Source organism: Hemiscyllium ocellatum, chromosome 16 (assembly GCF_020745735.1).
Source record: "Hemiscyllium ocellatum isolate sHemOce1 chromosome 16, sHemOce1.pat.X.cur, whole genome shotgun sequence".
Taxonomy (NCBI): domain Eukaryota; kingdom Metazoa; phylum Chordata; class Chondrichthyes; order Orectolobiformes; family Hemiscylliidae; genus Hemiscyllium; species Hemiscyllium ocellatum.
This window is the reverse complement of record NC_083416.1, coordinates 67510187-67536424: the sequence shown is the minus strand read 5'-3', so window position 1 is coordinate 67536424 and position 26238 is coordinate 67510187. Positions and strand designations below refer to the sequence as shown.

Genomic DNA, 26238 nt, shown 5'->3' with positions numbered 1-26238 from the left:
TCCACTTTTTAAGAAAGGAGGGGGTGAGAAAATTTCAGTTAGCCTGAGATCAGTAGAAACTGGAAAATGCTGGAATTTATTACAAAGGATGTAATTGCTGTATATTTAGAAAATTGATGAAGCAGAGTTAACATAGATTTATGAAGGGGGAATCATGTTTGATAAATCTGATAGAGGTCTTTGAATATGTTCCTATCAAAATTGATAAGGGGGAGCAAGGACTCTCAAATTGTTCTGTTCTAGGGCTTTCTGTAGCAGTTTCTTAAAATAATATTCAGCTCCACTATTCTTCCTGCCAAAATGCATAATCTCACATTTGAATTCTGATGTAGATAAATGTGACGTTATCCACTTGGTAGCAAAGAGAGGAAATCAGATTATTATTTAAATGATAATAAATTGGGGTGGGGGGGTGGGGAATCTTAAACAAAAACTGAATATCTTCATGCGTTAGTCGCTGAAACTAGTCACCCTGATTTTGATCAGTGAAGGCATTGATGTGAGAAATTAACTGAGAAAAGGCTGTCAGCTGTGCAGTGGCTGTCCTAAACACATCATTCTTGCTGTATAACGTGTAAACTCATGAACAGTTCTAAAGCCTTCACTTTTGGTTGTAGAAAGTGCCCTGGAAGAGTAAGTGAGCTCAAAATTTAAGTAACACATAAAGCCTTTGCAACATGGATAGTGCTTGCCATTAATGGGATACTGCCATCAAATGTCAAGACGATCAGCTTGTCACGCAAATAAGTTATGTGGAATATGAATTTCAGTGCCTATGTGATGCTGGGTACATATGCCATTCATCTCAAACTCTGGCAAACAGTATAGCTTTTCAGCTCTTAGCAAGAAGCAACATACTGATCATACCCAACTGGCTAGTATTTGCAAAATGCATGACACGCTGTGGAACATTAGGTATGATGCCGCAATTATATATTTGTTAAATAATCTTGAGTGTATGAAGAGCTCTGCTGACAGCCAATTTAGGATTGTCAGATGACCCTGTAGTGAAAGGCGCAATTATACAATACAGGGCCTTGTTTTTACATACAAAAAGAACAAACATATACCCTGTGTCTATTTCAATGTAGCAAATAACATGACAGACATTGTCTGGTTCAATTGTCAGATCAAAATCTTGACTAATCAGAGTTAGTCTGCCTAGTTTAAAATTTAGCTTATTAATTAAGTGTCAGTCATTATTAACTGATGTAATGCCCATGGTAACGCCTCTAACCAATCATAGACCACTTCCAACCAATCAGCTATTCTCTCATATAATATAAATGTTATTTTTTTTTCTTTACTTTGGTATTTTCTGTAGTTGTCAAGAACAGTGCAAGATGAAATGCTTTGACAAAATTTGTCTATTTTTTCAACAATATTCAAATGTGTACTTTGTAAAGAAGTAGTAGCAGCTGTGAGAACCGTTTTCAGAAATATCTTGGAGAAGGCACAAGAGGAGCATCATTTGGCCTGAGAGCCCTCCCAGATTCTCTTAATGCAGTCCCAAAGGCATCAAAACTTGAATGCTGAGAAGGATATGAGAAAGGTGATGCCTTTCAAGGGGCAAGGAGGAAACGGAATGATATTTAGAAACCCGAAAGCTCAACTGAAAGTGTTTAGCCATCATGTCCAAGAAGAACTTAACAGGTAAAAGTTAGTAAATACAACTTCAATCGTCACCTCATCCCTACCAACCTCATACACTGCTCAATGTACCTGACCCCTAACTGACTTCTGCTGCAGAGGGCTAAGACTGAAGCCATGCTGATTGCTATTGCAAGGCCTGTTTATTGTTCAGCAGAATCGTGGTTCCAGATAATAAGACCAAATGAAATAGGAACAGGAGGAGCTATTTGGCCTCAGTAGGATCATGGCTGATCTGACATTCCTCACAGCCATTTTCCTTTTCCTTTAGCCCTTCATTCCCTTACTGATCAAGAATCTATTTATCTCAGCCTTAAATATACACAAACACTCTGCCTCCACAGCTCTCTGTGGCAAGGAGCTCCAAAGACTCACAACTCTCTTAAATTGATGCCTGTTTATTCTGAGACTATGTCCTCTGGTCTTAGATTCCCCAGTGAGGGGAAACAACCTCTCATATATACCCTGTCAAGCCCCTTAAGAATTATATCGGTTTCAGTGAGATCATTAAGTCCAGTGAGTAGAGTTCCAACCTGTTTAACTTTTGCTCATCGAATAATCCCTCCATACCAGGGATCATTCCAGTGAACCTTTTTGAACTGCCTTTCATGATATCTTTCCTTTAAATAAAGTGACCAAAACTGCTCCCAGTAGTCTTGATGTTATCTCAGCAGCACCTTGTACAGTTGCAGTAAGAATTCCTGACTCTTATACTCCGATCTCTTGAAATAAGGGCTAATACCAATGCACAAAAGGCTTGTTGAGTCTTAGAATATTCCAGGAAGTTTTTTTTCAATGCAGATTGAGGATGGCTGAGGTGCCCCTCTGGGAAGTGACTGTAGCTTTATCATGCACAAAGCTGCTGTCCTACTGCAGGATGATGTATTCTTATTCTCACTGCTGTCAGAATGTTGCCTCCCATTTTGAAATGGAACAGCCCAAAGCAATGGAACTGTCAAAGCCCAGAGTTGCTCAGAGCATTCTGCAGTCTCCCCCATTGACAGTCAGCTATGCTGGTGCCATTGGGGAAACTCTGGAAGGAACCGTGTGTCAGGCAAAGGCATTCACCTGGCTAAGAAAATGCATCTGGTTGAAAAATTCAGTTTTGCATTTGTTGCTGGTTGCTGTTTTGTTCTTTTTATTGTCTAAATTTTATTTCGGGCTTTTTGCTAAGCATCAGTGGAACAGCAAAGTGGCAGCATATTTAAAGGAATCTATGTTTAATTACCTGCTCACAGATGGACCATCAAAGTGATGGCTTCCAAGATGCCTTTTCCCTTTTCTCTTTCTCTTCTACCGCTTTGTCCTCCTCTTCTTCCTCATCCCAATGCCCACAGACATTAAATAGTGGCAAAGACTGTTTTCTCCTGTGTGAACCAGATTGTGTAGCACACAACAGATCACGAGGAATTTGGAGACACCCTCCAGTGAGTATTATAAAATTCCCACTAAGCAATCAAGGAATGGAGCTCTTGACTAATGATTTGTTCCACAAAGTTGCTTGTGCCAATAGAGCTCTCATTTTACCAGCACTCCCCTTGTGTGTTCGGGTGGTGTGGAGTAGTGTCAGAAGCCATGTGTAAAGGGTAGCCTTGTTAAAAAAGAAACTACCTTCTGGTTCTTGATGGCTCAAATAAAGCAAAGAATGGAAACATTGAGACTGCTACCAGAGAACAAACATTGAGTTGCATGTTGCTCTATGCATCACCAAACATCAACTGCATGTTAACAAACTGATACTTTTGCTGTTTGGAACTTTGAGTTGGTATGCATATACAGATATATGTGTATTGTGTATCAGTATATATCCCATCATTTGGGAATCCCATTATCCTGTCAGAGCCAAGTGCTTACTTCAGATACGGTCAAGTTTAAGAAAAGCCAATGGTGTCACCCACTGAAAGGCCTACTTCTGTACTTAAGTCATATGTTTGTAAAGCCAGTGTTCTGATGACCATGAATATACCTGAAAGCAGTAAGGTAGAATATCAAGTCTTAGATTTCTAAAGAGCAGTGTGATATTAGAGAAAGAAAAAAATCATGGTGTAGTACAGTGCAGAAGAATCCTATTCAGCACATTGAATGTTCAAAGAGCACTCCAGTTAGTCCTCCTTCCTTTCAGGTTTCACCACCCTATAGGTAGTGCATTTCAAGTCTGAACTGTTCCTTGGTAATTATTGGATACATAACTTCTCCAGGAATAAAAAAAACCTGAAAACACACTTACTACTGTGTGACTGAAACTATTCTCATCTCCGGCTAATGTGAAATCTCAAAAGGCTTAATGTGTCAACTACAATATCCATCAACTTAATGCAGAATATCAGTACATTATAATTCATAAAGTGATTCTGTAATATGTGTATCTCTGCTTCTGGACTTAACTGCTTATAGACTTGTGAGGATTCATCTGTTTCTCTGAGTGTAGATGGTTGCTTACAGTAAAGTGCAAAATATCTTCTTTAACGCTGACAATACTATGACAACAGCAGATTGTTCACTGACTTCCTGTACACCCACAATGCACCTACCCATTGTGCTCATGCTTCCAAAAAGAACAACTTCCTTGCATTGTTGATGTTTATCATTGACCTCACTACATTGTGTATTAAAGATGTAGCAAATAAAGATGAGTCGGGTTCATTCCATCATTTCCTCTGCTTCTTGTGATTAACGATACCCCGGGCTTCATATATTCTATGGTTGAAAGGAACATAACACATTTTGAGCTGTGAAGGTTGTTTGTGAATGCCTGTAAGGATCCATTACTACTTTTCCTTCCCAATTTAATACAGGTACAGCTGCCCTGACCTGCCATCAATTCAAACCCTTCCTGCACCATTGTTACATTTGGGTCTTTACAGTGACATCAGTTTCAAAGTTGCAAAGAGCTTCCTTTTTTCAGCTGTTTTGGAACAAGGGATTGGATCCATGATGCTGGAGCATCGAAATAGGATCAGAGCGCTTAGCCTCATAATGCCAGTGCACTAGAAGATTTGTAACAAAAATAGAAACTGCTGTAGAAACTCAGCAAGTCTGGCAGCATTTGTAGAGAGAAAACAGAATTAATGTTTCAAGCCCAGTAACACTTCTTCAGAAATTATAGAGTCATAGAGATGTACAGCATGGAAACAGACCCTTCCGTCCAACTCATCCATGCCGATCAGATATCCCAACCCAATCTAATCCCACCTGCCAGCACCTGGCCCATATTCCTTCAAACCCTTCCTATTCATATATCCATCCAAATGCCCCTTAAATGTTGCAACTATACTAGCCTCCGCCACTTCCTCTGGCAGCTCATTCCATACACATACCACCCTCTGCATGAAAACATTGCCCCTTAGGTCTCTTTTATATCTTTCCCCTCTCACCCTAAACCTATGCCCTCTAGTTCTGTTCTCCCCGACCCAGGGAAAAGGGCTTGGTCTATTTATCCTATCCATGTCCCCCATGATTTTTATAAACCTCTATAAGGTCACCCCTCAGCCTCTGACACTCCAGGGAAAACAGCCCCAGCTGTTTCAACCTCTCCTTATATCTCAAATCCTCCAACCCTGGCAACATCCTTGTAAACGTTTTCTGAACACTTTCAAGTTTCATAATACCTTTCCGATAGGCAGGAGACCAGAATGTACGCAATATTCCAACAGTGGCCTAACCAATGTCCTGTATAGCTGCAGCATGACCTCCCAACTCCTGTACTCAATACTCTGAGCAAAAAAGGAAAGCATACCAAATGCCTTCTTCACTGTCCTATTTATCTGCGATTCCACTTTCAAGGAGCTACGAACTGCAGTCCAAGGTCTCTTTGTTCAACAACACTCTCTTGGAGTGTATAAATCTTGCTTTCTGAAAATACAGCACTTCACATTTATCTAAATTAAACTCCATCTGCCACTTCTCAGCCCATTGGCCCATCTGATCAAGATCCTGTTGTAATCTGAGGTAACTTTCTTCGCTGTCCACTGCACTTCCAATTTTGGTGTCATCTGCAAACTTACTAACTATACCTCTTATGCTCACATCCAAATAATTTATGTAAATGATGAAAAGTAGTGGACTCAGCATCGATCATTGTGGCACTCCACTGGTCGCAGACTTCCAGTCTGAAAAACAACCTATCACCACCCTCTGTCTTCTACCTTTTGAGCCAGTTCTGTATCCAAGTGGCTAGTTCTCCCTGTATTCCATGAGATCTAACCTTGCTAACCAGCCTCCCATGGGGAACTTGTCGAATTCCTTACTGAAATCCATATAGATCACATCTACTACTCTGCCCTCATCAATCATCTTTGTTACTTCTTTAAGAAACTCAGTCAAATTTGTGAGACATTATTTCCCACATACAAAGCCATGTTGACTATCCTTAATCAGTCCTTACCTTTCCAAATACATGTGTGTCCTGTCCCTCAGGATTCCCTTCAACAACTTGCCCACCACCGACATCAGGCTCACTGGTATATAGTTCCCTGGCTTGTCCTTACCACCCTTCTTAAACAGTGGCACCACGTTAGCCAACCTTCAGTCTTCCGGCAACTCACCTGTTACTATCGATGAGACAAATATCTCAGCAAGAGACCCAGCAATCACTTCCCTAGCTTCCCGCAGAGTTCTGTGATACACCTGATTAGGTCCTGAGGGTCTATCCACTTTTCTACTTTTCAAGACAGACAGCACTTCCTCCGACGTAATGTAGACATTTTTCAAGATGTCGGCATCTATTTCCCTACAGTCTATATCTTCCATATCCTTTTTCGCAGTAAATGCTGATGCAAAATACTCGTAGTATCTTCCCCATCTCCTGCGGCTCCACACAAAGGCCGCCTTGATGATCTTTGAAGGGCCCTATTCTCTCCCTAGTTACCCTTTTGTCCTTAATCTATTTGTAAAAACCTTTTGGATTCTCCTTAACTCTGTTTGCCAAAGCTATCTCATTTCTCCTTTTTGCCCTCCTGATTTCCCTCTTAAGTATACTCCTACTGCCTATGTACTCTTCTGAGGATTCACTCGATCTATCCTGTCTATACCTGACATATGCTTCCTTCTTTTTCTTAACCAAACCCTCAATTCATTTAGTCATCCAGCATTCCCTATACCTACCATCCTTTGCTTTCACCCAACAGGAATATACTTTCTCTGGACTCTCATTATCTCATTTCTGAAGATTTCCTATTTTCCAGCCATCCCTTTGCCTGCGAACATCTGCCCCCAAACAGCTTATGAAAGTTCTTGCCTAATGCCATCAAAATAGGCCTTTCTCCAACTTAGAACTTAATCAAGATAGACCAGATCTAAAAGTTTATGGCGAGGAAAAGATGCTATTTTGGAGGTAAACATGAGCAGATAGGCGCAGACAGAGCCCAGAGAGAAAGACAGTTAGGCAGAAAAAGGAATGATAGTAAGCCAGGGAAAGGAGAAAAGTAATAATCAGAACCCTGAGTAGGTGAAAATGGATTGGCTGTGCTGAAAGTAACTAATACTATGCTTTTCCAGCACTACATTCTCGACTGTGATTGCCTGCATTTGTAGTCCTCACTTTCCCCGAATATTATGAAAAGGCCTGAATTGGGGGTTGGGTAAAGAATATAGAAAGAGGTATTCAGGCTTCTTTTCTTGACTTACTATCAACCATCCTTTTTCCACTTAATTTCCTTTCTGTCTCTCTGGGCATCATCTCCACCTATCCACTTGCCCCTTTTACCTCTACACCTTGTCATCAGCATGAATGTACCTTTTCCTAGCTACTATCGGGTCTGAAGAAGGGTGACTCAACTTGAAATGTTAACTCTGCTTTCTCTCCACAGATGCTTCCAGACCCAGTGAGTTTCCCCAGTATTTTCTGTTTTTGTTTCATATTTCCAGCATCTGTAGTTCTTGTTTACAAGAGCAAGATTTTTCAGCGTAATATAAATGGTGTTCCTATCACAATGTACAGTAGCTGAAGCTTATATTAAATATTTGCTCAATATTTATAGCAATAGGCATTTTTTATTCCGTCGTTGTAACTGAACCACTTTTACATTATTTACAACAAAGGGACTCTTTCTAAGTAGATACAGTAATCAGGTTAATTCCTGAATATTTGCAGTTGGACTTCTTTAATAGAGTTTATAGTAAAGAGGCTCTTTTTACACTACCTCCTTTTGATATTCTGAATTCACAATATTACCAATCAAAGGGAGATTGTCAGATTAAAGGCATTTTGTGTTGAAAACCCACAGTGTGGGGGCTTTTGTGCAAATGCTTTTGATATGCTGGCAGCAGAGGCACGCGATGTCATCAGACCTCAGTCTGTGCAATACATTATGAGACATTAAGGCATTCATGTGCTGTCAGCGTAGGTTTGGTCTGAACCCACATTGTAGTGTGTAATGAACTTCTTTTGTTACTTAATCGCTGGTTCTGTCAAGGATTATATAAACAGGTGTTAAAGTCACAGGCGAGAATATTGTTGTTGATAAATTTCCTTCCTACATTATCATCACTTATATGGTAATCAATACAGTAACAGCACACAGATTGAGCTCTGTACAGAGATTACAGCCTGTGCAATGTTAACAGGCAGTATTAACACCTTTAGAATGATAACTCAGACATAACTGGCACCTTGAACTTGATATTGCTAAAATAGTGTTCACACCTTAGTTATAATACTGTTTCAGCAATATCAGGTTGGAAGTGGAATTAATGTTTCTCTCATCATTCTGAAGGTGAGTGTGCAAAGTTACTATGCATGAATAAATCTGACAATATTTTAGAATTTCATGTATCTCAATGTGGAATGTCTCTGAATAACAATATGGATGGACAAATGTCATCACACAGGTCATGGAGTCAATTACAGCACAGATGGAGGCTTTTCAGCCCATCGGAGCCAGGTCATTATCGAATATCGCTGAGAGTATGGAATGGACTGTGCATCAACTGTATGCTGTACTGCATGTATGGCTTAATGTGTGTGCCATCTTAGTGCTATCTTGGGCAGAAAGTTGGAACATTCGTATAGATCACAGGTGGAAAGTATTAAATATTCACTGCTGCATTGTGGCAGTAGTATACAAGATATGCTTTGTATTTCACCAATGGAATCCTTTCCACTTCGAAGAAAAACAGCAGCAGATACAGAGCAACACCACCACTTGCAAGTTCTGCTTCAAGTCTCACAACATCCTGACTTGGGATTATATCAACATTCCTTCACTGTTACTGGATCAAAATTCTGGAACTCCCTTCATAACGGCATTGTGAATGTATCAAGGACTGTAGCAGTTCAAGAGGTCACTTTTTCCGGATCAGTTAGGGGTGATCAATAAATGCTGGCCTAAGCAAAAATACACTCATCCCATCTTTGAACTTTTTAAAATAACTGTTCTCAGAATCTAGTGATGGTAATTATGATTGAACATTGTTGAATCTCTGTTGAGGCCAGAACATAAGAAATACGAGTAGGTAATTCGTCCTCAAGCTTTCCCTGCCATTCTATAAGATCTGTCCCAGGGATCAACTCCTCTTTTATGCCAGCTCATTATAGCCCTCAACTCTCCAAAATTCCAAAAATCAATCTGCCTCTTCTTTAAATACTTTCAGGAATCTAACGCAACTCTTTTGGATCGGGAATTCTAGACATTCACTTGAGAAGAAATCCTCTGAACTCTGTTTCCAGTGGTCTTGCAGGATTTCTTACTAAAGTGTTTAAACACCCTTCTCCTCACTCTCTGACACACACCACAAACACACGTGTTCGTAGGAGGAAACCCTGCCATCTGAAGCTGCTGATAATCTCAGTGCCAAAGCCCAGTAGTGGTTCTGCCAGAAATTGTTGCAAGCAATAATTTGATTTCATATAGTCAACATAGTTTCGTCAAGGGCAGGTCATGTCTCACAAACCTCACTGAGTTTTTAGAGAAGGTGACTAAGCATGTAGATGAGGGTAGGGCCATTGATGTGGATACATGGACTTCAGTATAGCCTTTGATAAGGTTCCACATGGCAGGCTGTTGGAGAAAATGCAGAGGCATGAACTTGAGAGTGATTTAGCAGTTTGAATTAGAAACTGGTTTTCTGAAAGAAGGCAGCGAGTGGTGGTTGATGGAAAATATTCAGCCTGGAGTCTCAATGGCTAACATCCAGTCCTGGACCAAAAACAGCAACTCCTGGAGAAACTCAGCAGGTCTGGCAGCATCTGTGGAGAGAAAGCAAAGGTAAATATGGAAAATGTTCAGCCTGGAGTCCGGGTACTGGTGGTTTGCCAGAAGGATCTGTTTTGAGACCACTGCTGTTTGCCATTTTTATAAATGACTTAGATGCAGGCATAGGTGGATGGGTTAGTAAGTTTGCAGATGACACTAAACTTGGTGTAGTGGACAGTTTGGAAGAATGTTACAGGTTGCAGGGAGTCTTGGATAAACTGCAGAATTAGGCTGAGAGGTGGCAAATGGAGTTCAATGCAGATAAATGTGAGATGATTCACTTTGGGAAGAATAACAGGAAGGCAGAGTACTGGGTCAATGAAAAGATTCTTGGTAGTGTGGATGTGCAGAGGGATCTTGGAGTCCATGTACATACATCCCTGAAAGTTGCCACCCAGGTTGATAGTGCTGATAAGAAGGCATACGGTGTGTTAAGTTTTAATCGGTAGAAGGATTGAGTTCCGGAGCTATAATGTCATGCTGCAACTATACAAAACGCTAGTGTGACAGCACTTGGAATATTGTGTACAGCTCAGGTCACCATATTTTGGGAAGGATGTGGAAGCATTGGAAAAGGTGCAGAGGAGATTTACCAGGATGTTGCCTGGTCAGGAGGGAAGGTTTTATGAGGAAAAGCTGAGAGACTTGGGTCTGTTCTCATTGGAAAGAAGAAGGCTATGATGGGATTTAATAGAGATGTACAAGATGATCAGAGGATTAGATAGGGTAGACAGTGAAAGTCTTTTTCCGAGAATGATGACATCAGCTTGTACAAGGAGTCATAGCTCCAAATTGAGGGGTGATAGATTTAAGACAGATGTCAGAGGCAGATTCTTTACTCAGAGAGTGGTAAGGGTGTGGTATGCCCTACCTGCTAATGTAGTTAACTCAGTCACATTAGGGAGATTTAAACAATCCTTGGATAAGTATATGGATGATGATGATGGGATAGTGTAGGGGGATGCGCTGAAAATAGTTCACAGGTCGGTACAACATCGAGGGCTGAAGGGCCTGTTCTACGCTGTATTGTTCTAAGTTCTATTTTCTATGTCCAAAAGCTGAGAATGAAGAGGGTAACATCACGTTCATCCACATTAGTAAGATCCAGCTCACCGGTAGAAAGACTGGGGGGATCCTAAAATATGGCATGCACCCCACAAGGAAGTAGAAACTAGCATCTTAGGAAACTGTTCCTAATGCATGCAGGGCACTTTCTAAGTGACATGCTCCCTCCTTCCCATCCTTTTACAGTTAGGTTCTGAAAATAAGTTTGCCTGTTTATAGGAAGAAAAATGCTAAAGCACCAGTAATACTTTTAAATGGATGTACTGAGCTCCATTTCGAAGTAATCGGGTAGGTTGGACTAGAATCAAGATCAGTGTAGTGCTGGAAAAACACAGCAGGTCAATCAGCATCTGTGGAGTAGGAAAATTGATGTTTTGGACAAAAGCCCTTCATCAGGAATGAGGCAGTAAGCCTTCAGGGTGGAGAGATAAATGGAAGAGGGCTGGGGCTGGGGAGAAGGTAGCTAAGAGTGGAATAGATGGATGGAAGTAGGGATGAAGGTGATAGTCAGAGAGGAGGGTGGAGTGGATAGGTGGATAAGATGATTGGCAGGTAGGACAGGTCATGAGGATGATGCTGAGCTGGCAGATTGGAACTGGGGTAAGGTGGGAGAAGGGGAAATGAGGAAACTGGTGAAGTCCACATTGATGCCCTGGGGTTGAAGTGTTCTGAGGTGATTAGATTAGACTTACAGTGTGGAAACAGGCCCTTCGGCCCAACAAGTCCACACTGACCCGCCGAAGCGCAACCCACCCATACTCCTACATTTACCCCTTACCTAACACTACGGGCAATTTAGCATGGCCAATTCACCTGACCCGCACATCTTTGGACTGTGGGAGGAAACCGGAGCACCCGGAGGAAACCCACACAGACACGGGGAGAATGTGCAAACTCCACACAGTCAGTCGCCTGAGGCGGGAATTGAACCCAGGTCCCTGGCGCTGTGAGGCAGCAGTGAAAGATGAGGCGTTCTTCCTCCAGGCATCGGGTGGTGGGGGAGTGGAGGGGCAAGATGCCCAGGACCTGCATGTCCTCAGCAGAGTGGTAGGGGGAGTTGAAATGTTCGGCCATGGGGCAGTGGGGTTAATTGGTGCGGGTGTCCCAGAGATGTTCCCTAAAGCGCTGTGCGAGAAGGCATCCAGTCTCCCCAATGTAAAGGAGACCACATCGGGAGCAACGGATACAATAAATGACATTGGTGGGTGTGCAGGTGAAACATTGATGGATATGGAAGGCTCCTTTTGGGGCCTTGGATGGAGTTGAGGGAGGAGGTGTGGGCATAGGTTTTGCAGTTCCTGCGGTGGCAGGGGAGGGTGCCAGGATGGGAGGGTGGGTTTTTGGGGGTGTGTGGACCTGAACAGGTAATCACGGAGGGAACAGTCTTTGCGGAAAGTGGGTAGGAGTGGGGAGGGAAATATATCTCTGGTGGTGGGATATGTTTGTAGGTGACGGAAATGTCAGTGGATGATGTGGTTTATGCATCTGCTGTCCTCACTTTCTCCGAGGTTGAACAAGAATGTCTCATTTGCCATCTTCACACCAACTATTATGATGTAGATTGCATTCTATCCAGATCATTAGGCTTGCTAACAGCCTTAAATGATTTTTAAAGAAATTAAGCTAACTTCAAAGTATTTGAAAATAAAATGATACTGCAGAGAGTTGAGTTTCTCAAAATAGTTAACATAGCAATATTTCAGCAAGGGCTGTCTCTGGAAACTACACTTATACCCAAATTAGTGACAGAGCCTCATACAGTTATGTAGTTTACAGACAATTAACAAAGCTCGAGAGTTTCACTGCACACAACAAACTGGAGTAAGCAGCTATATACAGTAGTTAACCCACATAACCTTTTACATTACTGGCAATCTGAGAACTTGTTTAGACATTAAGTGACTCCGTGACTGAAGGAATAAAGATTTCATTGTCAACAGCATGAGCAGCACAGAATTCAATTAGTGGACCTTGTGGTCAAGAGAACAGTACCTATCTTTCTTTTTTGAAGAAAGACATTGGAAGCATGGTTGCAAATAATGCAGTGAATAATTCAGAATTTACAGTCTTCCGACAAGACAGAATAGGTTTATTTAAAATTGATTTCTAAGGCAAATAGTACTCAGGGAAACAGAGACAAAATCAGCATTAATAAAAATATTAACCAACTAATTGAAATTTGAATCATAAAGTGAAACTTAGCTGAACGAGGCCATTCAGTCCACTATTCATATGCTGAAATTACACTGTTAACAGGGTGTGTGAGAATAAAAACATCAAGTTAATTATTTTCATAATTCATCCCATTTTATACATGGTCAATATTGGGGAAAGATTGTTAACTCTCCAGTTCCAAACTAGTTAATTAAATACACCTAAGGTAAAAGGTCCTATCTTTAGTGATTGTAATAAGGTCAGCTAGCTGGAACTCCTAGAATACGAGTTCCCTGATTATATCTGGTCCAATCCAGGAGCCCTGGCTGACAGATAAAAAGGGTGAGTGTCAGTGATACTGACATTGTGGGGCCTGATTCTGTATGAGCCAGTACTAAAGTCAAGGATTATCCATGTAAAATTAAAGAATGACTTGGTGATGAGATACCAGCCTCCGCAGAATTACTTCACTGTCCTCACACATGTGGCAGCCTCCAATGTATTGTATGGCAGTGTCACAGTGTTAAATGGAATTCAGAGAAACTCTATCAGCTTAAAACTGAGCATCCATCAGATACTGTGGGCCAACAGCAATAATAGAATTGTAATCAATCCCAATCTATAAATATTTCATTATGCAATTACACCAAGCCAATTGATTACCCTTGGCATAATAAAAAGTGCGGAAGGGCAGACCAAAAGCAAAACCACGTTAATCTGAAAATGAAGTATCAACCTGATGAAGTTACAAAACAGCAACATGTTATAAATAAACTTAAGGCATTCCCCACACTGGATCACCATCTAAGTTTTACAGCTATGCCACATGGTGAAAAATAAAACAATACAATAGGGCGGTGGCTCAGTGGTTAGCACTGCTACCTCACAGCACCAGGGTCCCAGGTTCGATTCCAACCTCGGGTGATTGTCTGTGGGGCGTTTGCACATTCTCCCCATGTTTGCATGAGTTTCTTCCGAGTGCTCCAGTTTCCTCCCACAGCACACAAAGATGTGCAGGTCAGGTGAATTGGCCATATCAAATTGCCCATAGTGTTAGGTGCATTAGTCAGAGGGAAATGGGTCTGGGTGGGTTACTCTTCAGAGGGTCGGTGTGGACTGGTTGGGCCGAAGGGCCTGTTTCCACATTGTAGGGAATCTAATCAATCAAAAAAAAATTCAGAAAAAGATGAGGTTCCAGCTTCAATGATGGGAACAGCCCAATTTGTGAATGTAAATGAATGAAGTGTTTGCACCCACCTTCAACCAAAGGAGTAAAATTGATTGTCCATTTCAGCTTCCATCTGAGGTCCCATCATTGCAACAGCAAAAATAACTTATATTTGTGTAGCACCTTTACCTTAGTGAAACAACCCCATGTGCTTCACAGGAGCATTGTAGAACAAAGTGTGACAATGAGCCACTTAAGAAGATGGCCAGAAGCTTACTCAGAGGTTAGGAGTGCACTAAAATGGGAAAGTGAGGTAGAGAGAGACAGTGGAGGGGATGTTTTCTGGATCTTGGAGCCTGGGCACGCGAAAGGTACCTGGCCACCATAGGTGATGAAATTAAAACTGAGGACCAATCAGGGAGCAGAATTAGATGAGCACCAATATCTTGGAGGGAAAGAGAATACAAAGGTATGAAAGATAGGTGAGCTCATAGACAGACACCTCGTGACTTTGCAAAGCCTGACAACTATCTACAAAGCACAAGTCAGAAATATGATGAAATGCTGTCCCCTTTTATCATTGAGTCTAGCTCCAATACTCAAGAGGCTCAATAGTCTGAGAAAAAGCATTCCATTTGATTGACACCTCATTCATCAAAATTAACATTCCCTTCCTCTGCCATTGATGCACAGTGGCTGTGGGTGTACCATCTCCGGACTGCAGTGCAACAACCTATTAAGGCTCCTTTGACTGGACCTTCCAAACCTACAACAAGTGCTACCTAGGACAAGGCCAGAAGACACATAGGATCATCACATTTTCAAAATCTACTGCAATCTAACTTAGAACTACATTGCTGTTCCTTCATTTCATGGAATAACTGGATAGAGAGAATTTTTTTTTATATATGGGATTTGGCATCATGGTTAGGTCAGCATTTATTGTCCATCCCCAACCGCTGAGTGGAGAAAATGGTAAGTTGCTTTCTTGAATGTGGCAATATGATTTAGGTACATCCACAGTACGGTTAAGAAGAAAGCTGCAAGATTTTGTCACAATGACAGATCCATTGTTTGATTTGGCGGGAAACTTACAGGTAGCAGTGCTCCCATACATCGATTACCCTTGCCCTTCTATATGGTAGAGATCACCAATTTGGAAAGTACACGAAGAGCCTTGGAACATTCTGCAGTGCATCTTGTGGATGGTACACGCCATCATTGTTGTGTGACATGGTGAAAGAAGTGGATGTTGAAGATGGTTAATGGCGAACCAATCAAGTGCAGTGCTTTGCTATTGATGTAATCCAGCTTCTTGACAACTCTTGGTGTTTCAACATCCGGGAAAATGGGAAATATTTCATTACACTCTTGACATGTTCCTTAAAGATGGTGGACAAGCTCTGGAGAGTTACTCACTACACAATTGCCAGCTTGTGGCATGCTCTTATAGCCACTGAATGGTTGGTCAATTCAGTTTCTGGTCAATGTTAACCTATGGGATGTTGATATGAAAGTAAATTTACGTGAATCTAATCAACCTAAGTCTGAGTCTAGGACTGCAGAAAAATCCGAGGAGTGGGAGTGAGAGCATTTACAAACTCTTGCATTAAAAGAACAGAACAGAACACAATACTCTCAGTAGTGACACAGACAATGAGATAATATAGTTAGATACATTTCAAACATAGAAACAGAATATTTTTCATCATGAATAGTATACAGGTTGTAACATTTCTGTGGAGGACCAAACAAAGCTAAGATTGTCAGAAACCTTTGTAAATGCTTTTTGGAAAGGATGCCTTTCCTAATCTCTCAGTTGTTTCACGTGTTTCTATTTTAAATGGGGAAATAATATCTGTTTTAGATCCTGTATCAATTCTTTAAAAATAGTTTTAAATTACTTTTCAAAACCAGCAGATGACGCAAATTATTCCAACGACGCCTTTGGGTCTTCTCCTCATTCCAGCTCTTAAGTAATGGCCTTTGATCAGACATCAAGTCATCATGAAAGTATTCAACTTGCCACTTCCTCTCAGGTGTGACAGGTGTGCTAACAAACCAATCAGAAAAATGACACTATTCAACAAAGAGCTGTTAGAAATCCAGCTAGTTTAACAGGTTGGCACTCAAGTTCAGAAGATGCTTAGAAACATTAAGACACACTTCTGGAGCAAATAGGACTTGAACCCATCAATTAGTGCTTTTCATTATATGTTTATTTATTGAATCCAGTCCCAAAGCTAAGCTATAGGCTCTACATTAGCTGAGTTTAGGTGATTTGTCGATCAATTAATTTTAGTGGAAGGGATATACCTCTTAAGTATTGTCTGTGTCTCTTCAAACAAGATTAAAGGTCTTGTACTGACAACCCTGCAGTGGAGTTCTGAGGAAGGGTCACTGCACCTGAAATGTTACATAGAACTTAGAACATTACTATGCAGAACAGGCCCTTTGGCACTTGATGTTGTGCCAACCTGTGAATTAATCTAACCCCATTCCCCCCCCATACTATCCCATCATCATCCATGTGCTTATCCAAGGATTGTTTAAATCTCCCCAATGTGACTGAGTTAACTACATTAGCAGGTAGGGCATTCCACACTCTTACCACTCTGCGTAAAGAATCTCCTCTGACATCTGTCTTAAATCTATCACCCGTCAATTTGTAGTTATGCTCCCTCGTACAAGCTGATGTCATCATTCTAGGAGAAAGACTTTCCCTGTCTACCTTATCTAATCCTCTGATCGTCTTGTACGTCTCTATTAAATCCCCTCTTAGCCTTCTTCTTTCCAATGAGAACAGACCCAAGTTAGCCTTTCCTCATAAGACCTTCCCTCCTGACCAGGCAACATCCTGGTAAATCTCCTCTGCACCTTTTCCAATGCTTCCACATCCTTCCCGAAATATGGTGACCTGAACTGTACACAATATTCTAAGTGCGGCCACACTAGCGTTTTGTATAGTTGCAGCATGGCATTACAGCTCCGGAACTCAATCCTTCTACCGATTTAAAACCTAACACACCGTATGCCTTTTTAATAGCACTATCAACCTGGGTGGCAACTTTCAGGGATGTATGAACATGGACTCCAAGATCTCTCTGCACACCCACACTACCAAGAATCTTTCCATTGACCCAGTATTCTGCCTTCTTGTTATTCTTCCCAAAGTGAATCATCTCACATTTATCTGCATTGAACTCCATTTGCCACCTCTCAGCCTAATTCTGCAGTTTATCCAAGACTCCCTGCAACCTGTAACATTCTTCCACACTGTCCACTACTCCACCGAGTTTAGTGTCCTCTGCAAACTTACTAACCCATCCACCTATGCCTGCATCTATGTCATTTATAAAAATGGCAAACAGCAGTGGTCTCAAAACAGATCCTTCTGGCAAACCACTAGTACCCGGACTCCAGGCTGAACATTTTCCATATTTACCTTTTGCTTTCTCTCCACAGATGCTGCCAGACCTGCTGAGTTTCTCCAGGGGTTCCTGTGTTTGGTCCAGGACTGGAAGTTAGCCATTGAGAACATACTTAATAAGGTCTACTCCTACCATGATAGTCCAAAGCCTACTGTTTGATGGATGGCACCTCACACAAGAAACTTGTTAGTGACTGCCCGTGTTTCCCACTCCCTTGGGAGATCTTGCTCCATTTGGGAACCATGATGGAAGGCGGCTGTAGGTGGCTTGAGTAGGTCATTGTGGAGTAATAGTGATTTCAAACAGCGTGTGAGTACTTTTCAGCCCCCAGATGCATGCTGGAGTGATGCTTGCAAGAAGCCAAGAAGGGTTGTTAGCCACTGGTTTCCAGTTGTGATGCACAACACTGAATGATGAACAATGAGGCCTAGGGGTGCTGGTGCATAGTTCTTTGAAAGTGGAGTTGCAGGTAAGCAGGGTAATGAAGGACACATTTGGCATGCATGCCTTCATTGGTCAGAACATTGAGTATAGGAGTTGGGACGTCATGTTCCAGCTGTAAAGCATGTTGGTGAGGTCACTTTTACAATACCACTTACAATTCTGTTCGCTCTTCAGTTGGAAGGATGTGATTAAACTTGGGAGGGTGGAGAAAGGATTTACACGGGACAGGACAGGAGGGTTTGAGTCATAGGGAGAGGCTGAATAAGCTGGGGCTTCTTTTCCCTGGCGGTTGAGGGGTGACATTATAGAGGTTGAAAAGATCATGAGGAGCATGGATAAGGTGATTGCCAAGATCTACTTACTAGGGTGGGTGAATCCAAAATTAGCGGGCACACGCTTAAAGTGAAAGAGGAACTATTTTAAAAAGACCTGAGGAGTAATTTTTTCACAGAGAGTGGTGCATGTATGGAATGAGCTGCCAGAGGAAGTGGTGGAGGCTGCTACGATTATAACATTTAAAAGGCATCCAGATGGGTATACAAATAGGAAAGGTTTGAAGGGATATCGACCAAATGAAGGCAAATGGGAGCGTGTCAGATTGGTATGGACAAATTGGACTGAAGGAGCTTGTCCTCTGCTCTATGACTCTATGAAAGCAAGATATATATGTGATGACTGGTGCCAGATAATGAACAGTAAGTAGTCTATTGCAGAGTACAGCAAAGCAAGTAGTTAGATCCGGAGTGCTGTGGCACCAGTGCCCAATGTAATTCCAATAAGTTTGGTTAACACAGAACTGAGTTGTGAACATCAGCAAAGTACAATTGCTGGATTGCACTAGTATCTAATCAGAGCCAAAGTGCTTCCAAGGACTTTGGCACTGAACATCTGAGTGCCCTTCAGATGGCAAGGATGCAAATCATACATGATTCCTGTTCCAGTGATTTACGTTGCGCATGTGCACGTGTGATTTTCTAATGGAGCTGCAATACAGCTACGCTGTGTGGTTCCATGGACTCTATTAGCTTGCCGACAGTCAGCAATTAAGCTTCTACGTAGAAAGTGGACATTCCATTGAGGTACCGAGTGAGTGTGAGATCTACATGCCTGCAGGTGTTCCTGTCATAAGGAGGGGCAAGGATGCATTTGGAGAGGGAAACAAAAATTAGCAATAATCAGTAAGCATTAGCACATCAGAGAAAGATAAACTTAAGGAACATAGACTATTTTATTCCTCAGAGCAGTGGATCATATTAAATTCACACAATAATGCATCTGAATAATGTGAAATATATAACAATGGATTGATGTTTAGTAGCTTTCATTACATTTCTTTCAGGGCTTAATGTAAGAAACAAACTGGATTTGACATTTTTTGACCTATCTGCAGCACTTGACGTGATTTGACTACACCATTCTGCTCCAATGCTTCTCCACCATGGTCCAATTGGAATTGAATGCACATACCTTGCTCTCTTTATCTCATTGTAACATTGGCAATGGCACCTCTTTATGTTCTCCTACCATTATCTCTGGTGTCCTCAAAGGATTTATCTATGATCCCTCCTATGTTATATGCTACAACATCATCTGAAAACACTACAGCAGTTTCCACATGTACTGTGACAGTACCCAGCTCTCATTGACCACTGTTTCTTTTAAAACTTTCTTTCGCCTTTAACAGATGGTATATCTCACATCCATTAATGGATGGGCAGAATTTATTTTCCAATTAAATATTTTGAGGATTGAAGTCATTATCTTTGATTCTTGCAACAAACACATTTCTAAACCTCCAAATCTCTCATTTCACTTATTTTCTGAAGCTAACTAGACTATTTTTATCCTTGAAGATATATATAACTCTAAGATAAGCTTCTGACTACCTGTCTTCACCATCACTAAAATGACATTTTTACCTCAGTAACACCAACTGACTATACTAGCTTCACAGCTCAACTGCCACTGAAACATTCATATATGGCTTAATTACTTCTAAACTTGACCACATCATTAAACTCCAGATCAAACTGCCATATTCTATCCTCGATAAATTTGTGGTCATCCAAATTATTGCTGCTCAAGACCTAATTTACAGTAAGTCTGTTCGCTCATATCACCCTGGACTCACTGACCAATTCAGGCTCTGGATTAAGTGATGCTTCAATTTTAAAATTCTTAACGTTGTTTTCAAATCCATCCATGGCCTTTTTCTCCCCATTTCTCTCATCTTTTCCAGCTCTCAACATTTGGGAGCAGTTACAAATGGGAGGAGGCATGTCCTACAGGATTCTCTTCTGGTAATGCTTTTATTTATTCAACGATTTACCACCTGATTCAATCATGTTTGTTAGCACCTTGAAAGAGGGAGACACTTTTCAATTTGTGCTAATGATACCTGTAATTTCAGTTCTAAGACAGATTGTGTTGGAAGTGGGATTTTCTCTTTGTATTGGGAGTTTTCAGTGTTATGAAGGATTGTAGCAGTGTGTAGCATTTATTCGGTTCTATCAGAGAACTTTATCATTCCTAACTGGTCAGTAATGATTAGCAAAGCATTGAGCTGTAGAATATAATCTTACTAGTTATTTTTTTCTGTCAGTGTGAGGAGCAATGAAGTAATTGTGACTGGGGAATGTGAGAGAAGCAGACACAGCTGTCCTCAAGAGTGCATAAGGCGACAGCTGGTGAAATTTGGGTCACAGTGATATGTCTGAACATACATCAGATCTGTGTACAGGCTTAATTTTCACAGACCCGATCTGTTATCTTATTGTCTTCAGTGCCTTGAGCAGTGACAACTCCTCAGCCTATAAACAAAGTAACTCAGGAAGGTATCTGTCTGACATAGAACATAGAACATTCCAGCGCAGTACAGGCCCTTCGGCCCTCGACATTGCGCCGCCCTGTCATACTAATCTGAAGCCCATCCCACCTACACTATTCCATGTACGTCCGTTTGCCTGTCCAATGACGACTTAAATGCACTGAAACTTGGCAAATCTACTACCGATGCAGGCAAAGCATTCCATACCCTTACTACGCTCTGAGTAAAGAAACTCCCTCTGACATCTGTCTTATACCTGTCTCCCCTCACTTTAAAGTTGTGTCCCCTTGTGTTTGCCGTCCCCATACTTGGAAAAAGGCTTTTCCTGTTCACCCTATCTAACCCTCTGATTATCTTGTATGCCTCTATTAAGTCACCTCTCAACCTTCTTCTCTCTAACGAGAACAGCCTCAAGGCTCTCAGCCTTTCCTCGTAAGACATTCCTTCCATACCAGGCAACATCCTAGTAAATCTCCTCCGCACCCTTTCCAAAGCTTCCACATCCTTCTTATAATGCGGTGACCAGAACTGTACACAATACTCCAAGTGTGGCCGTACTAGAGCTTTGTAAACCTGTAGCATAACCTCCTGGTTCCAGAACTCAATCCCTCTATTAATAAAGACCAAAACACTGTATGCCTTCTTAACAACCCTGTCAATCTGGGTGGCAACTTTGAGGGATCTATGTACATGGACACCGAGATCTCTCTGCTCATCTGCACTCCCAAGAATCCTACCGTTAGCCTAGTACTTTGCATTCCGATTACTCCGGCAAAAGTGTATCACCTCACACTTGTCCACATTAAACTCCATTTGCCACCTCTCTGCCCAGCTCTGCATCCTATCTATATCTCTCTGCAACATATTACATCCTTCGTCACTATCCACAACTCCATCGACCTTAGTGTTGTCCACAAATTTACTAACCCACCCTTCTAAGCCCTCCTCCAGGTCATTTATTAAAAATGACGAACAGCAGTGGACCCAACACCGACCCTCGCGGTATGCCGCTAGTAACTGGACACCAAGATGAACGTGTTCCATCAATTACAACCCTCTGTTTTCTTTCAGCAAGCCAATTACTGATCCAAACTGCTATGTCTCCCACAATCCCATTCCTCTGCATTTTGTATAATAGCCGACTGTGCGGAACCTATTCGAACGCCTTGCTGAAATCCATACACACCACATCAACTGGTTTACTCTCATCTACCTGTTTGGTCACTTTGTCAAAAAACTCCATAAGATTCATTGGCACGACTTACCCTTTACAAAACCGTGCTGACTGTCCCTGATCAGATTATTCTTTTCTAGATGGTTGTAAATCCTATCTCTTATAACCTTTTCCAACACTTTACCAACAATCGAAGCGAGACTCACTGGTCTGTAATTACCAGGGTTGTCTCTATAACCTTTTTGAAAAAGGGAACCACATTTGCTATGCTCCAGTCCTCAGGCACTATTCCTGTATACAATGATGATTTGAAGATCAATGCCAAAGGCTCGGCAATCTCTTCCCTTGCTTCCCAGGGGATCCTAGAATAGATCCCATCCGGCCCAGGGGACTTGTCTATTTTCACACTCTGCAGTATTTCTAATACCTCTTCCTTGTGAACCTCAATCTCTTCTAGTCTAGATGCAAGTATCTCTGTATCTTCCTCACCAACATTTTCATTTTCTGTAGAGAACACTGTCAACAAAAATTTATTTAGTACTTCCCCTATCTCCTCTGACTCCACACACTGTTATCCTTGATTGGCCCTAATTTAGCTCTCATCATTTTTTTATTTATCTCTTGCTACTGACATTAGTGGTGGAGGGAGTGGATGCTTATGGATGTAGTGCCAATCAAAAGGGCTGTTTTGTCCTCGATGGGTTCAAGTTTCTTGCATGTTGTTGGAGTGGCACCCATCCAGGTGTGTGGGGAATACTCCATCACACTCCTGGCTTGTGCTTTGTAGATTTGAGGAGTCAGGAAGTAAGTTACTCACCACAGTACTCCTAGCCTCTGACTGATTATGTAGCCACTATATTTATTGATGGTCCAATTCAGTTTCTGGTCAATGGTAACCCCCTTGGATCTTGAACTTGACATTCAGTGATGGTAATGCCATCGAATGTCAAGTTCTAGTGATTAGATTGTCTCTTTAATGGAGATTGTCATTACCTAGCATTCTCATAGCACCATTACTTGCCATGTTCCAGCCCAAGCCTGGATATTATCCAGGTCTTGCTACGTTTTGGCATTGACTGCTTCTGTACTTGAGGAGTTGTGAATGGAGTCGAACCTTGTGCATCTGTCAGTGAACATCCAACTTCAGATCTTATGATGGAGAGAAGGTTATTGATGAAGCAACTGAAGATGGTTAGGCCTGGGATACGATCCCATGGAACTCCTGCAGAGATGTCCTGGAGCTCAATTGACTTGATCTTCAGCAGCCATCTTCCTACATGGCTTGCATGCAATGGATGATTAGAAAAAGATTGGTTTCAAAGATGTAATTAAGACCTGGCTGCTTTTTGCCAGTAGCATGAGTGGGCTTATAATTGAAACAAACAGAGAAAATGCTGTAGAAACCCAGCAGATCTGGCAGCATATGTGGAGAGAGAAAAACATTGTTACTATTTTGAATTCAGCATGATTCTTCTTCAGGACAGTTCGGAAGAAGAGTCAAAGCTGAAAATGTGTTGCTGGTTAAAGCGCAGCAGGTCAGGCAGCATCCAAGGAACAGGAAATTTGACGTTTTGGGCATAAGCCCTTCTTCAGGAATGAATCGTCAATTCAACAGGAAGAAGAGTCAAACCAAACTTGAAAAATTAATTTTTAAAGAAGTATCTTAATTACATTGTCGACACACACTTGTGAGAAAACTGATTTTAAATCATTGTGAATTACTTAATTTTTACAGAAATAGTTGCAGATAATTTGGTTAGTTTCTTCATGTTTTTAAAAATATCAAACATTTTAGTGTATTCTATAATGCATGCACCTAAAAGAACCAGCGGAATTTTAAGAGGTTCCTTGGATGACTGCAATCAAATGTGGTTACCTGAAACTTAAAATAGTTATCCATTAGTTCAGCAACATAGCCAGTGTGATGGGTGAGGACAGGTTTCTAATGCAGTTTTCAAACTGAAAAAATGCACGAATGACCCTGGAAATGCACAATGCATTGGATATACTTTACGTTAGAAATTCATCAATCACTTGTGTAGATTTTCAGGGAAATTGCACTCAAGAAATGGTAACTAATAGCACCTCCAAATCTTTATTTTGTTCTCTAATTCCATGCATTCGCTGCATGTTCTCTGCATGTGGAGGAGAATTCTGCTATGCGATTATAGGACTTCACCTGCAATCATAAAATGCCTACAGTGTGGAAACAGGCCATTTGGCCTAACAAGTCCACACTGACCTTCCGAAGAGTAACCACCCAGGCCCATTCTCATACCCTATTACTCTACATTTACCCCTGACTACGCATCCTTGAACACTATGGGCAATTTAGCATGGCCAATTCACCTAACCTGCACATCTTTGGATTGTGGGAGGAAACCGGAGCACCCGGAGGAAAGCCACGTAGACACAGGGAGAATGTGCAAACTCTTCAATGACAATTGCCCAAGGCTGGAATCGAACCCAGGTCCCTGGCGCTGTGAAGCAGCAATGCTAACCACTGAGCCAATGTTCAGTGATATCGTGCAGATATAGTATAATCATTAATCATTGGTGATTTATTGAAGCCATAGTTTGCAAAGGGAGACCAGTGCCTCAAATATGTATTCCTTATATTGCTATAATTCATCTTCTACTTTATTAAGAGCGCTACAGGATTGAAATCTTCTGTGAAGACTCAATCAAAGCTTTAAAATTCTAACTTGGATTTTTCTGAGAGCTGCTGCTGCTCTACCACCATAACTTTGTTCAATTTCGAAGGTTCCAAGTGTAGAATGAGAGCCCACATTTCATGCTTTTATTTTAATCAAAAGGCTTGTTATATACACTTTGACCAGCTATTACACTACACATTTCTCACTACTTGTAAGCAGTTGCAGCCAGAGTCAATCATGCTTCATTCTGCATTGATGGAACAGGGACTGGCCTTAGCTGGAGAGTTTGAGGGTTTGAGGAGGAAGAGTGTTTCATTTGACGTTAGGATAGCAGTTTAAAGGTGGATGCTTTCTTACATTAAGTCTCTCAGGCATGCGATGTTGCTTTCTGCATTGCTAACTCTCAAATCCCATTTGCTAAAGCTGCTGATCATTGCAGGTGCCATGTGCGAGAGCGTTGTACACGTATGGAGGCCAGAAGCCAGGAGACCTCAGCTTTAAAAAGGGTGACGTCATCCTTCTCCGTAGGCAAGTGGATGAGAATTGGTATTATGGGGAAATCAATGGAGTTTGTGGAATTTTCCCTCTCAATTTTGTTCAGGTTATCCATCATTTGCCTCAGCCTCCACCTCTCTGCAAAGCTCTTTTTGACTTCAGTCTGAAAGAAAAAGACAAGGAAGCTAACAAGGACCTGCTGCCATTCCTCAAGGTACTGTCAACATCATTTTTGCAAATCATTAAGAGGTTACATGTCAATGGAAATGGCTTAAATCACAACAATATCCATGTACTAAAATGTCAATGGGAACTAATAATACATGACCATTTAAAAATCTTTAAAGGGTGTTCTTCATAAAATAGCTTCAGTTGGAACAATGAAGGTGAAATTGCCTTACAACAAAAGGATAATAGTGAATCAACAATTTATAGCCTTTTCCATTGACTGCAGTTTCTTTCTATTAAATGATCTGAATTAGTATGACTTGGTTACTATTGTGTGTGTACCTTCCTTTAGGAGATCTCACTTTGAAGAAGATCATGTGCTGTTTGTAGACAATATTATGTCCCTGCCTGGCACTTAGTTTGCTATGGGCCAGCAAGCAACACAACAAAAATCAGTTTGTTTATTGTAGCTCCTGCTCCATAACTTATAATACAGTTTTAAATAAGCTAATGCACAGAGTTGACAAATCCCTGATGACCAATTGATTATCAGACCACTGTAATTAACATGACAGTTATGAGATCACAAAATATTAGCATTTTATGAATTAGAATTTCAGGCACAACTTGCGCACTCCATGTAATTTAGATCAAAGTAAGTTCAATGTGTATTGTGGAATTCATCTATGACAGGGAATGTTCCTTTACAGGGTATTATTATATTATTATATTTCAAGGACTGCAATTTCCCCTCCCACCTGATCAACAATGCCTCCAGTGCATCTCCTCCAGTGCATCCCCTCCCCACTCCAA

The 26238-nt window shown here is 41.3% G+C and overlaps 1 protein-coding gene across 2 annotated transcripts in view; it reads left to right on the top strand.

Annotated features, from left to right (window-relative positions):
• The window catches only part of LOC132823459 (E3 ubiquitin-protein ligase SH3RF2-like), a 79615-nt gene that overhangs the window by 13449 nt on the left and 39928 nt on the right, over window positions 1–26238 (top strand). For both annotated transcript variants that reach the window (XM_060837346.1, XM_060837345.1), the window contains exon 3: window positions 25202–25471. In XM_060837346.1, coding sequence (XP_060693329.1) covers window positions 25202–25471 — 270 coding nt within the window. The remainder of the gene's footprint in view (window positions 1–25201; window positions 25472–26238) is intronic.